We start from the raw sequence: 16755 nt of genomic DNA, 5'->3' as shown, positions 1-16755 counted from the left end.
GTTAACTCCGGACATATACTTTATTTAAAGAAAGAGATAGTTTTAAACTCTAACTTTATGTCAGGGAATGGTGATATATGTGTTCCTCAGTTCTCCTCGCAGCGGGGTTAGAGGTCAGGGTTAGAGGTCAGGGATCAGGGTTGTGCCGAGGAACACAGGGTTCTACTGGGTTTGGTCTCCACTATATCAGTCCCCCCACCTTCTGCTCCTATCTTGTCCAATCTGACCCTCCCCCAAACCCTCCGCTCCGCCATGAGAGAGAGAGGAGGAGAGGATCATGGGAACAAGCGTTCTCCTTCTCCAAAAAGCCGTCCAAACCCTTGCACGGAAATTGCTTGGGGAAATTTGTATTGCCTTTTTTTTGTTGAAAACCAATAAAATTGTGAGAACTAATGTGTAAGTGCAGTATGTGACATGCAGACAGACAGACTAGTGTTGAAAGATTGGTGTTTTATTCATGTTTATGACATCCTATACACGTTATACAGATCTCAGTGATGGTATAAAGACGGGATTGGTTGATGGGAAGGAAGGTCCGGGGTTGAGACTGTACAGTCCAGGGTTGGGGATTCAGTTGAAAAGGCTCTTTCCAAAAGACATGGCTTTGTCTGCAGCATTGTCCATGGCAGCATCTGCTGCAGCCCCTTTCACTGCATCAGACACCATGCCACCAATACCTGGAGGAACAACCACAACATCAGACACCATGCCACCAATACCTGGAGGAACAATCACAACATCAGACACCATGCCACCAATACCTGGAGGAACAACCACAACATCAGACACCATGCCACCAATACCTGGAGGAACAACCACAACATCAGACACCACGCCACCAATACCTGGAGGAACAATCACAACATCAGACACCATGCCACCAATACAAACAACCCAACATCAGACACCATGAGCCACCAATACCTGGAGGAACAACCACAACATCAGACACCATGCACCAATACCAGACACCACAACATGACACCATGCCACCAATACACCATCAGACACCATACCTACCTGGAGGAACAACCACAACATCAGACACCATTTCAACAATACTGTACATACAAAGACATGACTGCAACACACTACCGTTATATCCTCTACAGCGGTGTCACGTTAAGCAGGCTGCAACACACTACCGTTACATCTCCTACAGCAGTGTCACGTTAAGCAGGCTGCAACACACTACCGTTATATCTCCTACAGCGGTGTCACGTTAAGCAGGCTGCAACACACTACCGTTATATCTCCTACAGCGGTGTCACGTTAAGCAGGCTGCAACACACTACCGTTACATCTCCTACAGCGGTGTCCCGTTAAGCAGGCTGCAACACACTACCGTTATATCTCCTACAGCGGTGTCACGTTAAGCAGGCTGCAACACACTACCGTTACATCTCCTACAGCGGTGTCCCGTTAAGCAGGCTGCAACACACTACCGTTATATCTCCTACAGCGGTGTCACGTTAAGCAGGCTGCAACACACTACCGTTACATCTCCTACAGCGGTGTCACGTTAAGCAGGCTGCAACACACTACCGTTACATCTCCTACAGCGGTGTCCCGTTAAGCAGGCTGCAACCCACTACCGTTACATCTCCTACAGCGGTGTCACGTTAAGCAGGCTGCAACACACTACCGTTACATCTCCTACAGCGGTGTCACGTTAAGCAGGCTGCAACACACTACCGTTATCTCCTACAGCGGTGTCACGTTAAGCAGGCTGCAACTCACTACCGTTATATCTCCTACAGCGGTGTCACGTTAAGCAGGCTGCAACACACTACCGTTATATCTCCTACAGCGGTGTCCCGTTAAGCAGGCTGCAACACACTACCGTTATATCTCCTACAGCGGTGTCACGTTAAGCAGGCTGCAACACACTACCGTTATCTCCTACAGCGGTGTCACGTTAAGCAGGCTGCAACGCACTACCGTTATATCTCCTACAGCGGTGTCCCGTTAAGCAGGCTGCAACCCACTACCGTTATATCTCCTACAGCGGTGTCCCGTTAAGCAGGCTGCAACACACTACCGTTATATCTCCTACAGCGGTGTCACGTTAAGCAGGCTGCAACGGACTGAATGCAGATAAAGGCAACGAAAAGAGCAGAAGTGATTTGTTACTCTACGAGGGGGGAGAAACTGAATTGGTTTGTAGTGTGTTGTGTACATTGTGTGGTAGTGTGTATTGTGTGTGTGTGTGTGTGTGTGTGTGTGTGTAGGTATTGTGTGTGGATAGTGTGTATTGTCTGTAGGTAGCATGTTACAGGCGATGTGAAATGTCTGTGATTTAGTGTCCATGGTAACCCAGAATAGACAGATCACCTTCGTCTTTCTTCTCCTCCTTAGCTCCTCCTCCGATCATCTCTCCCACCTTCTCCTTCACCACAACAGCTAGACAGAGGGAGAGAGAGTGGGGGCTGTCAAACATGCATCTTCTGCCTCCACATGACCAGATAATTGGTGGAATTTCCTCTTGTTATGTCTTGTTAGTTCTTGCTGATACAAGCTCCCTTTCATGACGTGATGCCACAGAATCTTTGCAGATTTTTTCGATTTCTGGTAGAAATGAGCTCCTCTACTTTGAAATCTAGACAAACCTAAATAACTCATTTTAGAAGTATGAGCAGCGCCAAAAAGTACAGAGCAAAACGTTTTTCAAAAATGAACATATTTGGTTTAAGAATGTTGACTCATCAACTGCAGCGCCGTTTAAAATGCCAAAGCCCAGTTTGAACATTTTGAAGGCTGATAACACAAAAATGAATACTAAATGAAAGCCGAACTATACAGTAGTCCATATAACAACCACATTTTGCTGTGCTTTAGGGTTTAAACGTATCATGAATGACCCCCCCCATCATTCAACCAAGTAAACAAACACCATTATCCACTTTTCTAACAGACATCTTGTTCTCTCTCACCTGCTTTGTCGATCACTGCATCCACCTGCTTCCCGGATCCTTTCAGAAAGTCCATCTCTGTGTGTGTTCTGTACTCGGCCGGAGTGTGTGTGTGTGTGGATGGGTGTGCATGGGTTTATATGAGGTTGGCAGAGAGGCTTACAGAGGCCACCCCTCCATCACACACCCCTGTCAAGTCACACACACCCCTGTCAAGTCACATACACCCCTAAGGATGCAGGCCACTTTTATTGTTGGTGTCAGTATGGAAAAACCCAGCAGTGGAACTGTAAATACCGTAGAGGGAGAGAGACCTCATAACTTTATTAGGACCCTCAATGAAACATTGTTAGAACAAATATGATATACGGATACATGCAGCACTACACAGCTCTTATTCAGGTCCTAATGATAATAATTCACATTTCCTGTTGCTTCAGGAGTATTTTTCATGTTGTAGCAAACTGGCTCAAATTATGATCCTACATCTGTATACGCATGGGAAACAGGAAATACTGGATGTGATTGTACTGAAAGGTCACCAAGCTGTCTGACTCACTGTCAAAACACAGCGATAAAAGCGGACAAAAAAAGACACAAAATGTAACATACAACACACTCCTTACGACAGCCCTCTCTCATTGTGTTGTTGGCCCTAGATTGCTGCTCTGTGTTTGTGTGGATTCCTTAGGGGTGTTGGCTGTGTGTGTTTCTCCATGAAGACATTCCTCTGTTTTAATGTGCTCTGGCGTTGGATCAGAGAGTGTTCTTAGAGCAGTTTGGAAATCTCGTGGTTAGAATGGAACATTGGGCTGGTGATATGTCGTCCCGAAGGATCACTTAAAACACTAAGACTGGGAGTTCTAGAACACTGACGCAAGAGGTTCTAAGTTGGCTTTTTTTTCTGACCTCTCTTGACCCCTCTGTCTCCCTGTCAGCTCCCAGCATGCCGATGGAGGGAGTGACCTCATAGTGTACCTGTGGAGGAGAACAAAGAGCCTGGCTAAACCCCTGGGAGCCCACACGCACGCACACACGCACACACGCACGCTCACACACAGAAAACATTGCTAAGACTTGCAGAGGGCAAAGAAAAATGTCCAGGATGGTACCACAATATCTCCATGGTAACATAGGGCATACATACTATTATAAACTGCATCATAATTAGTCACTCAAATGGAGAAATGAAGACGACACGGAAGTTTGGATTTCAACAAAACCGTCTTTAATTCACTGGTACTGTTTATAAAATCAACAAGTCCGCTTCGATGCCAAATTAAACGTGGTGTGGGAGTGTTTATGTTTTTGTTTGTGTGCTTTATGAGTGTGCTGTGTGTATGGATCTGGGGTTTGTGCAGGTACCAGTGTGTGTGTGTGTGTGTGTGAATTTGAGTGCATAATAAGGCAACATGCAGTCATTAGTTTCCATTGGTCTCAAAGAAATAACACACACAAACACACACTCTGTCCCAGGCTTGTTCTGAGATGGTTGATGACAGGAGCAGCTGTCGTTAACCATTGACTCTTGTTGTGAGAATCAAAAATCGAATTTAAAATCAATTTCTCAGCATTCCCTGTGTGGGATGCTCTTCTATGACAACCCCCTGTCTGTCTGACTATTGCTCGGTGGTGTTGCTATGACAACCCCCTGTCTGTCTGACTATTGCTCGGAGGTGTTACTATGACAACCCCCTGTCCGTCTGTCTATTGCTCGGCGGTGTTACTATGACAACCCCCTGTCTTTCTGACTATTGCTCGGTGGTGTTACTATGACAACCTCATGTCTCTCTGACTATTGCTCGGTGGTATTACTATGACAACCCTCTGTCTGTCTGACTATTGCTCGGTGGTATTACTATGACAACCCCCTGTCTGTCTGACTATTGCTCGGTGGTATTACTATGACAACCCTCTGTCTGTCTGACTATTGCTCGGTGGTATTACTATGACAACCCTCTGTCTGTCTGACTATTGCTCGGTGGTATTACTATGACAACCCCCTGTCTGTCTGACTATTGCTCGGTGGTATTACTATGACAACCCTCTGTCTGTCTGACTATTGCTCGGTGGTATTACTATGACAACCCCCTCCCTGTCTGTCTGACTATTGCTCGGTGGTATTACTATAACAGGGAAATTTCCCTTCACAACATCAGGATCCACAGGTATCGCATTCTGCTTTCATCCCTTCCAACCCTGCCAGCAGACCCAGGGCAGAACTAGACCCAGACTACACCCAGGCTAGACCAAATCCATTGTAAAGTACTGCGTATATTGATAGCTTCTGTTGTTGTGTGATTCCCAGTCTTTGCAGGAACTTTCTTCCTCTCAGACTATGCCATTTCTAACAAGGGACACACTAACTAACAGAACACCTGTATTGCTTTCTGGCATGTCTGAAACACACTCTAACACACACATACCCAAACATACCCAAACAAATGCACACACACACTCTGTTCATTGCACGGGTCCCTACAGCAGCCTCTCGTGGACAGAACACTCCTGAACTGCCCTACTATCTGACGAGTCTAACACACACACACACACACACACACACACACACACACACACACACACACACACACACACACACACACACACACACACACACACACACACACACACACACACACACACACACACACACACATACTACAATCAGATATGATCTCTGTGGTTCTGTCATCCTGAATAATCATCGCAGCTGTCTGCTGGCTGGAGTTTCCTTTCGGATTTCCACGTATTATGGATGAACGTCTATTTGTGCCGCATTAATTCCGCGGCTTGCTGGAACAATTGTGGTGGCGTAGTAATCTGAACCGCACGCTCTGAGCATAACAGGGTCACGCCCAGATCTGGTCAATCCTTCTTCTTCTCCTTTGATGAGCACCAACGAAGGCCTATATCCACACACCTGGGTCCTTTTCAGACGTCTATCTTAGTGATCCGGCTGATAACATCTACTCTGTGTGTGTGTGTGTGTGTGTGTGTGTGTGTGTGTGTGTGTGTGTGTGTGTGCGTGTGTGCAGGTCTCTTGATAGGGTATTGGGAGGTGTGAGGGAGAATATAACACCAGGGGTAACAACATGACAGCAACGACACAAAGGCGGGGAGCTACATGGGGCAGAACACAGTGGGGGGGGGGGCAGAAGAGGGTCTCATGGGGTATCAGGAGGTGTATAGAGTTATCTGGAAGAGTCTGTATCTGGTTTGGTTCCATAAAGTCACAACAAAATAAATAGAACATCTGGAAGTCTGGAACAGCAGGGCGAGGGACCAACGGAGGGCTGGGGAGAAGAGGTCCCTGGAATGACTAGTAACCGCCCTGAGAGAGAGAGAGAGAGAGAGAGAGATAATCAATAATGATGTCATATCACCATCTTCTGCATAAAGAAAACATAAATAGTGTGGTTGCTTGTCACTTACTTCTCCTCCTTCTCCTCCCTGCTCCACTCCTCCATATTCTGCCTACAGAGAGAGACATTTTACATTAGAGTAACCTTGCCTGAGACCTGATGACTTGGGTTAGCTCCTAGACCTGGTCTCTAGGCTTTAGCTCACTGGGCTAGCACAATCCTACGGCGTACAGACACCCTGGCTTCAAACTGAGTAGGTCACAGCTACATCAAGCACATTATCGCTTATGTCATGCTTATGACAGGCTTATGACAGGCTTATGACAGGCTTATGATAGGGTTGAGTACGACACAGGGCCATTCAGTCCCAGTCTCTGGGCTGAAGTGTCTAATGAAGCAGAGGTTAGCATGAAGCAGAGGTTAGCATGGCATAGCATAGTAGATGTGATGTCACCCTCCTTGAGACCTGAAGTAATGTTGCACCCACCCAACCAGAGGCATTCTTTTTGTAGGCAGCGGTTAACAGGAGCAAGCTCTGTTATTTTGACTGTGCATCTTAGACCAGAGAGATCCATGCAGGGTAAGTTTATGCCTATGCTACGCTAGAGATGCATAGAGACAGTCTTAAGCTGTGTTATTATCTATAGATACAGCATGGTTAGAGATGGTTATGGATAGAGTTAGGAGAGGGTTAGGGTAGGGTTTGGAGAGAGTTTTGGAGAGGGTTAGGAGAGAGTTAGGAGAGAGTTAGGAGATGGTTTAGAACATAGTTTAGGTCCTAACAGGACGCTAGCCAGTCAGTGTTTGAAAGCTCATTCGCCCTTCATATATGCACCTAGGAACAATATGTTAGGCTGAATCATGCAGCATTCGTTAGCCAGCCACCCCACCATAACCTAGAGCATCTGACCCCCCCCTTCCCTCTCCTGTCCAATAGGCACCTCGTATACAGGCTGAGGCTCCTCCTACCAATGGAACACAGAGGAAACAAACACAACAACAACAAAGGGTTAGCAACACAACACCACCAACAACAACACCTACAACAACAACACAACACCAACAACAACAACAACACAACACCACCAACAACAACAACACAACACCAACACAACAACACCACCAACAACAACAACAACACAACACCACCAACAACAACAACACCACCACCAAAACACCAACACCACCACCAACAACAACAACACCACAACACCACCAACAACACCAACACCACCACCACCAACAACAACAACACACCACCACCAACAACAACACCAACACCACCACCACCAACAACAACAACACAACACCACCAACAACAACAACACCACCACCAACAACAACAACACCACAACACCACCAACAACAACAACACCACCACCAACAACAACAACACAACACACCACCAACAACAACAACAACACAACACCACCAACAACAACAACACAACACCACCAACACCACAACACCACCAACAACACAACACCACCAACAACACCAACACAACACCACCACCAAAACACCAACACCAACACCAACAACAACAACAACACAACACCACCAACAACAACACCACCACCAACAACAACAACACCACCACACCACCAACAACAACAACACAACACCACCACACCACCAACAACAACAACACAACACCACAACACCACCACCAACAACAACACCACCACCAACAACAACAACACCACAACACCACCACCAACAACAACAACAACACAACACCACCAACAACAACACCACCACCAACAACAACAACACCACCACACCACCAACAACAACAACACAACACCACCACCAACAACAACAACAACACAACACCACCACCAACAACAACACCACCACCAACAACAACAACACCACCACCAACAACACCAACACAACACCACCACCAACAACAACAACACAACACCACCACCAACAACAACAACACCACCACCAACAACAACAACACAACACCAACAACAACAACAACACTACCACCAACAACAACAACACCACCACCAACAACACCAACACAACACCACCACCAACAACAACACAACACCACCACCAACAACAACAACAACACAACACCAACACAACAACAACACAACACCACCAACAACAACAACACACCACCAACACAACACAACAAAACAACAACACCAACAACACCAACACAACACAACAACAACACAACAACAACACCAACAACAACAACAACAACAACACCAACACAACAACAACACCAACAACACAACACCAACACAACACCAACACCAACACCAACAACACCACTACCACCAACAACAACACAACAACAACACAACACCAACACCAACACAACACCAACACCACCAACAACAACACAACAACAACACAACACCAACACCAACACAACACCAACACAACACCAACACAACAACAACAACAACACAACACCAACAACAACACACCAGCACAACAACAGCATCAACACAACACAACAAAAACACCAACACAACACCACCAACACAACACCACCAACACCAACACAACACCAACAACAACAACAATAACAACAACACACCACCAACAACAACAACAGAACCAACACAACCCCAACAACAACACACCACCAACAACAACACCAACACAACACCACCAACACCAACACAACACCACCAACACCAACACAACACCACCAACACCAACACAACAACAACAATAACAACAACACACCACCACCAACAACAACAACAGAACCAACACAACAACAAAACCAACACAACAACAACACCAACACAACACCAACAACACACAACACAAAACAATACCAATAACAACACACAACACCAACAAAACCAACACAACAACAACACCAACACAGCAACAGCACACCAACAATAACAACACCAACTCAATACAAACACAAACACAACAACAACACCAACACATATTCATATGGAGAATGTGGAGTGAGTAACAGGCCTACCATTGTAGGGCTACCATCAAACCTAATCTGCCTGAATTTCTGAACCACTGGCTATTAAAGGAGCTTCTGTCTGTCTGTCTGTCTGTCTGTCTGTCTGTCTGTCTTCCTTCGATCAGAGCAGCGGTACTGTGGGAAATAGCGACACCAAGTGGTCAAACAACAGACTGCTCTTGTGAAGTCATCATGGCACTACCATCTGAGACCGACTGAAGGATTTTGACTGTCATGCTTTTTGAGGCTGCATTCATGTTGTTATTCAACCTTGTTGTTACTCAACCTTGTTTCCTTTCCTTTCAAAGGGAAAGAGCGATACCTCGTCAGTTGTACAACTGAATGCATTCACCTGAAAAAGGGTGCTGTGTCACCTGATTGATAGTCTCGCGAGGCCTGAAGCCTGGGCTTTCAGAGGCTACCTGATTGATAAGGTCAAGTTATTGTGTCTAGTATTACTAATCTGCCATTCCTTACCAATTAATGTGTTGATTGATCACTTGTATATTCTTGTTCATATTGACCTGCCAGTCTGTTGTCATGGAAACTCACCGCTTGTCCGGTATTCTCCATGCCTCCCTGTAAGAGGTCAGCTCCAGCAGTGGGGTCCCCGACGATGTTCGCCTGGTCGCGGTTAGCAACTAACACAGAGATCAATTTATCAATCAATCAATCAATCAGATCCCAATATAATGTGTGTGTGTGTGTGTGTGTGTGTGCGTGTCTGTGTGTGTGTCTTACCTATGTTTACCCCTGCGTCCATTCCCTCCTTTGTCTTTGAACCTGAGAACAGAAAGACATTACAACACATCAATATATTACAATCATATTGCAATTGATATGTGAAGAATGATCAGGCATCAGTTTTGTGATATACTATGTAAACACAGAGTAGGAACGAACTGCTGTGTTAATGAGTGCAGTAAACAGAAATCTGTTGGAATCTTCAAGTGTTAGTTAGTTATCTGGTGAGGAGGTTTCTGGCCACCCAGTAGCAGAACACTGCATGTCACTCACTTTAACATCCAAGAGGATGATATTATTTTAGGATTCCTCTGCTCCATAATATTAGTTTCCCCCTTCCTTTCTCTCTCTAACCCCCTCTCTCTCTAACCCTCTCTCTCTCTCTCTCTAACCCTTTCTCTCTCTAACCCTTTCTCTCTCTCTCTTCATCCTCCTCTCTCCCTCTCTCTCCATCCCTTCTCTCTATCAAATCAATTCAATTCAATTCAATTCAATTCAATTCAAGGGCTTTATTGGCATGGGAAACATGTGTTAACATTGCCAAAGCAAGTGAGGTAGACAACATACAAAGTGAATATATAAAGTGAAAAACAACAAAAATGAACAGTAAACATTACACATACAACAGTTTCAAAACAGTAAAGACATTACAAATGTCATATTATTTATATATATATATATATATACATACATATATACATATACATATATATATATATACATACATATACATACATACATATACATATATACACAATGTACAAATAATTAAAGGACACAAGATAAAATAAATAAGCATAAATATGGGTTGTATTTACAATGGTGTTTGTTCTTCACTGGTTGCCCTTTTCTCGTGGCAACAGGTCACAAATCTTGCTGCTGTGATGGCACACTGTGGAATTTCACCCAGTAGGTATGGGAGTTTTTCAAAATTGGATATGTTTTCGAATTCTTTGTGGATCTGTGTGATCTGGGGGAAATATGTCTCTCTAATATGGTCATACATTGGGCAGGAGGTTAGGAAGTGCAGCTCAGTTTCCACCTCATTTTGTGGGCAGTGAGCACATAGCCTGTCTTCTCTTGAGAGCCATGTCTGCCTACGGCGGCCTTTCTCAATAGCAAGGCTATGCTCAATGAGTCTGTACATAGTCAAAGCTTTCCTTAATTTTGGGTCAGTCACAGTGGTCAGGTATTCTGCCGCTGTGTACTCTCTGTGTAGGGCCAAATAGCATTCTAGTTTGCTCTGTTTTTTTGTTAATTCTTTCCAATGTGTTAAGTAATTATCTTTTTGTTTTCTCATGATTTGGTTGGGTCTAATTGTGCTGTTGTCCTGGGGCTCTGTAGGGTGTGTTTGTGTTTGTGAACAGAGCCCCAGGACCAGTTTGCTTAGGGGACTCTTCTCCAGGTTCATCTCTCTGTTTGTGATGGCTTTGTTATGGAAGGTTTGAATCGCTTCCTTTTAGGTGGTTGTAGAATTTAATGGCTCTTTTCTGGATTTTGATAATTAGTGGGTATCGGCCTAATTCTGCTCTGCATGCATTATTTGGTGTTTTACGTTGTACACGGAGGATATTTTTGCAGAATTCTGCGTGCAGAGTCTCAATTTGGTGTTTGTCCCATTTTGTGAAGTCTTGGTTGGTGAGCGGACCCCAGACCTCACAACCATAAAGGGCAATGGGCTCTATGATTGATTCAAGTATTTTTAGCCAAATCCTAATTGGTATGTTGAAATGTATGTTTCTTTTGATGGCATAGAATGCCCTTCTTGCCTTGTCTCTCAGATCGTTCACACCTTTGTGGAAGTTACCTGTGGCGCTGATGTTTAGGCCAAGGTATGTATAGTTTTTGTGTGCTCTAGGGCAACAGTGTCGAGATGGAATTTGTATTTGTGGTCCTGGTGACTCGACCTTTTTGGAACACCATTATTTTGGTCTTACTGAGATTTACTGTCAGGGCCCAGGTCTGACAGAATCTGTGCATAAGATCTAGGTGCTGCTGTAGGCCCTCCTTGGTTGGTGACAGAAGCACCAGATCATCAGCAAACAGCAGACATTTGACTTCGGATTCTAGCAGGGGGAGGCCGGGTGCTGCAGACCTTTCTAGTGCCCGCGCCAGTTCGTTGATATATATGTTGAAGAGGGTGGGGCTTAAGCTGCATCCCTGTCTAACCCCACGACCCTGTGTGAAGAAATGTGTGTTTTTTTGCCAATTTTAACCGCACACTTGTTGTTTGTGTACATGGATTTTATAATGTCATATGTTTTACCCCAACACCACTTTCCATCAGTTTGTATAGCAGACCCTCATGCCAAATTGAGTCGAAGGCTTTTTTGAAATCAACAAAGCATGAGAAGACTTTGCCTTTGTTTTGGTTTGTTTGGTTGTCAATTAAGGTGTGCAGGGTGAATACATGGTCTGTTGTACGGTAATTTGGTAAAATGCCAATTTGACATTTGCTCAGTACATTGTTTTCATTGAGCAAATGTACGAGTCTGCTGTTAATAATAGTGCAGAGGATTTTCCCAAGGTTACTGTTGACACATATTCCACGGTAGTTATTGGGGTCAAATTTGTCTCCACTTTTGTGGATTGGGGTGATCAGTCCTTGGTTCCAAATATTGGGAAAGATGCCAGATGCCAGTATGATGTTAAAGAGTTTTAGTATAGCCAATTGGAATTTGTTGTCTGTATATTTGATCATTTCATTGAGGATACCATCGACACCACAGGCCTTTTTGGGTTGGAGGGTTTTTATTTTGTCCTGTAACTCATTCAATGTAATTGGACAATCCAGTGGGTTCTGGTAGTCTTTAATAGTTGATTCTAAGATCTGTATTTGATCATGTATATGTTTTTGCTCTTTATTCTTTGTTATAGAACCAAAAAGATTGGAGAAGTGGTTTACCCATACATCTCCATTTTGGATAGATAATTCTTCGTGTTGTTGTTTGTTTAGTGTTTTCCAATTTTCCCAGAAGTGGTTAGAGTGGTCTATCTCTCTCTCTAACTATTTCTCCTTCTAACCCTCTCTCTCTCCATCCCCCCTCTCTCTCTAACCCTTTCTCTCTCTAACCCTCTCTCTCTCCATCCCCCTCTCTCCCTCTCTCTCTCCATCCCCCTCTCTCTCTCTCTAACCCTTTCTCTCTCTAACCCCCGTCTCTCTCTCCATCCCCCTCTCTCCCTCTCTCTCTCCATCCCCCCTTTCTCTCTCTAACCCCCACGTCTCTCTCTCCATCCCCCTCTCTCTCTCCCTCTCTCTCTCCATCCCCCTCTCTCTCTCTCTCTCTAACACTTTCTCTCTCTCTCTCTCTCTCTCTCTCTCTCTCTCTCTCTCTCTCTCTCTCTCTGTCTCTCTCTGTCTCTCTCTCTCCAACCCTCTCTCTCTCTCTAACCCTTTCTCTCTCTAACCCTTTCTCTCTCTTTTCTCTTTCTCTTTCTCTCTCCCTCTCCATCCCCCTCTCTCTCTCTCAACCCTCTCTCTCTCTCTTTTCTCTTTCTCTCTCCCTCTCTCTCCTCTCTCTCTCTCCCCCTTTCTCTTTCTCTCTCCCTCTCTCTCTTTTCTCTCTCTCTCCCTCTCTCTCACACCCCCTCTCTCCCTCTCCCTTTCTCTCTCTCTCTTTTCTCTCTCTCTCTCCTCTCTCTCACCCCCTCTCTCTCTCTCTCTCTCTCTTTGTCGCTATCGCTCTCTTTCTCCCCCTCTCTCTCTCTCTTTCTCCCCCCTCTCTCTCACCCCTCTCTACAACCCCTTCTCTCTCCAACCCCCTCTCTCTCTCTTTGTCTCTCTCTCTCCTCCCCCCTCTCTCTCTCCTCCCCCCTCTCTCTCCCTCACCCCTCTCTCTCTCTTTGTCTCTCTCTCTCTCTCCCTCCCCCTCTCTCTCCTCCCCCCTCTCTCTCTCTCTCTCTTTGTTTCTCTCTCTCTCTGACGTTACAGTATTATACATTCCTAGGCTGATTAAATAGTCGTTATGCAACCAGCTGGATAGAGGGAAAGAAAATAGAGAGGGAAATAGAGGGAAAGAAAAAGGGAGGGATAGAGAGAAAAATAAATAGAGGGAGGGGGGATGGAGAGAAAGAGAGCCTACAAGGATGATGCACAAGCAAATCCAGCAAAATAACAGTGTAATTATGTATCTATTTCACATAACCAATAGACTTATATATCTATTTCACATAACCAGTAGACTTATATATCTATTTCACATAACCAGTAGAATTATATATCTATTTCACATAACCAGTAGAATTATATATCTATTTCACATAACCAGTAGACTTATATATCTATTTCACATAACCAGTAGAATTATATATCTATTTCACATAACCAGTAGAATTATATATCTATTTCACATAACCAGTAGAATTATATATCTATTTCACATAACCAGTAGACTTATATATCTATTTCACATAACCAGTAGAATTATATATCTATTTCACATAACCAGTAGACTTATATATCTATTTCACATAACCAGTAGAATTATATATCTATTTCACATAACCAGTAGAATTATATATCTATTTCACATAACCAGTAGAATTATATATCTATTTCACATAACCAGTAGAATTATATATCTATTTCACATAACCAGTAGAATTATATATCTATTTCACATAACCAGTAGAATTATATATCTATTTCACATAACCAGTAGAATTATATATCTATTTCACATAACCAGTAGAATTATATATCTATTTCACATACAAAAACACATGTTCCATAGCACACAGTTGATTGGATATCTATTTCTCATAACCAGTACCTCTTATATTCTATTTCCACACTAAACCAGATGCCTCAATTCATCTATCTTCTGTTTCTCACATAACTTTCTGTCATACCCCTTATATATCTATTTCACTCTCTGTAACCAGTAGAATTATATGCGCTATTTCACACCAATATAACCAGTAGCAGCATGGCTATAAATCTGATTTCACATAACCAGTAGACAGCTTATATTATCTATTTCAGCAAACCAGTGTGAAAAACAACAATAACATTGATCTTGAATTTCACTTAAAGTGTTGAGTCTGTGGACCCATATAGACACCAGAACATTGTTAAATTAACACTATAAAGTGTTGAGTCTTCACCCATAACACAGAACATTGTTAAATTAACACTGATCTGAGTCTTGGACCCATAGACACCAGAACATTGTTAAATTAACACTGAAAGTGTATCTATTTCCAAATAACCAGAACATTGATATATCTATTTCTGTGGACATAACCAGAACATTGTTAAATTAACACTGAAAGTCTATTTCACCCAAATAGACACCAGAACATTGTTAAATTATATAAAGTCTGAGTTTGGACATAGACACAGAACAGTGTTAAATGAACACACTGCTTAGTGTAAAACATTATTCAGATATTTCCCAGAGTACCTTTCAAGTAAATTGTAGCTGTCACCCATGACTGTATTTGTTAGTGCTTGTTGCATTCATCCATCTACAGTACTGAAGACCTCACCAAATTACATCCTAAGTGAATATGTTATTTATTTAAAATGTTTATGCAATACCATACATATTTCATTATGCCTTATTTTCAGGGCCTAGTTTAACATCAATACTGGGGCCTGAAACTCATACACGTCACTTTAAACCAAAAACCACACCTATTATTATCAATTTCCCAGCATGCTTTATTGCAGGTTGATTTTCAGAGTTGTTTGTTTCAATATCTATGTTTGTGCATGTACACTGATTGATTGATTAATCTTATGCTACACGAACACACCAAGATAGTCGTGAAGAGGGCAGGACAAAGCATATTTCCCCTCAGGAGACTGAAAAGATTTGGCATGGGTCCTCAGATCTTCATTTACATTTACATTTAAGTCCAGACGCCTTATCCAGAGCTTTCAAATTGGTCATACACCTTATGACAACCAGTGGAACAGCCACTTGCATCTAAATCTTGTTGGGGGTGAGATGAGAAGGATTACTTACCCTTACTTACCCTATCCTAGGTATTCTCTTGTTTTCAGGTGTCTGTGGTGATTGACTCCCTGTCCTGGCTCTTTTGTTCCACCATTGGGGGCCAGAGCAGCTTCAGTTTTGACTGGGCTGAGCTGGGAGCCCTCAGTGGTAGGGAGGCTGCAGGCAGTGGATGAACAGCAGAGGGCCTGATCAGAGCCTGGAGGTAGGTGCGCACAGTGGCAGCACCATGGTCTTGTAGCGGATGCGAGCTTCATTGTGGAGAGAGCAGGAGCATGGCTGGGACAAAGTTGAACACCAGACGGGCTGCGGCTCTGGATGAGTTGTAGGGGTTTAATGGCACAGGCAGGAGCCCAGCCACAGCACAGTAATCAAGACTGGAGATGACAGCCTGGATTATCTATTATGTGTGAGGCAGGGTGTTTGTGTTGTAGAGCATGAACCTACAGGAACGGGACACCGCCTTGATGTTAGTTGAGAACGTCAGGGTGTTGTCCAGGATCACGCCAAGGTTCTTAGCGCTCTGGGAGGAGGACACAATGGAGTTGTCAACCGTGATGGCGAATCATGGAACAGTCTGGGAGGAAGAGGAGCTCCGTCTGCTGAGGTCTGAGGTGGTGATCCGTCATCCACACTGAGACTGCCAGACATGCAGAAATTAACACCTGGTCAAAGGGGGAAAGGAAGATTAATTGTGGACCCAATGATAGAGAGACCAGAACAGAGCCAAGTGACTGTTAAATTAAGACTGAACAGAGCCCTGGGGGACACCAGTGGTGAGAGCGCGTGGTGAGACCCCACGCCACCTGGTAGAG

At 44.0% G+C, this 16755-nt stretch overlaps 2 protein-coding genes across 7 annotated transcripts in view; one reads left to right on the top strand and one right to left on the bottom strand.

Moving 5' to 3' along the window:
- LOC118373709 (glutamate dehydrogenase, mitochondrial) overlaps nt 1-393 on the top strand; it is a 28746-nt gene extending 28353 nt beyond the window's left edge. The window contains exon 13 of the mRNA XM_052492580.1: nt 1-393. This exon is cut by the window's left edge and continues 544 nt beyond it. The gene's annotated coding sequence lies outside the window, so the exon portion shown is untranslated.
- Nucleotides 394-435: 42 nt separating this feature from the next.
- LOC118373710 (alpha-synuclein-like) overlaps nt 436-16755 on the bottom strand; it is a 29336-nt gene continuing 13016 nt past the window's right edge. The window contains exons 2-9 of one of the 6 annotated variants that reach the window (XM_052492583.1): nt 9978-10019; nt 9789-9877; nt 7216-7239; nt 6345-6386; nt 2934-6243; nt 2335-2403; nt 762-803; nt 436-719 (exon numbers count right to left, since the gene is read on the bottom strand). In XM_052492583.1, the coding sequence (XP_052348543.1) occupies nt 6232-6243; nt 6345-6386; nt 7216-7239; nt 9789-9877; nt 9978-10019 (209 nt within the window). In that variant the 3' untranslated portion in view covers nt 436-719; nt 762-803; nt 2335-2403; nt 2934-6231. Of the gene's footprint in view, nt 804-2334; nt 2404-2933; nt 6244-6344; nt 6387-7215; nt 7240-9788; nt 9878-9977; nt 10020-16755 lie in introns of those variants that run through there. The other 5 variants (XM_035759919.2, XM_052492582.1, XM_052492581.1 and 2 more) reach the window with 5 other exon arrangements.

The sequence above is a fragment of the Oncorhynchus keta genome, chromosome 3, assembly GCF_023373465.1.
Source record: "Oncorhynchus keta strain PuntledgeMale-10-30-2019 chromosome 3, Oket_V2, whole genome shotgun sequence".
NCBI lineage: Eukaryota > Metazoa > Chordata > Actinopteri > Salmoniformes > Salmonidae > Oncorhynchus > Oncorhynchus keta.
The sequence above is the reverse complement of the archived record's forward strand: the minus strand, read 5'-3'. Positions and strand labels throughout refer to the sequence as shown.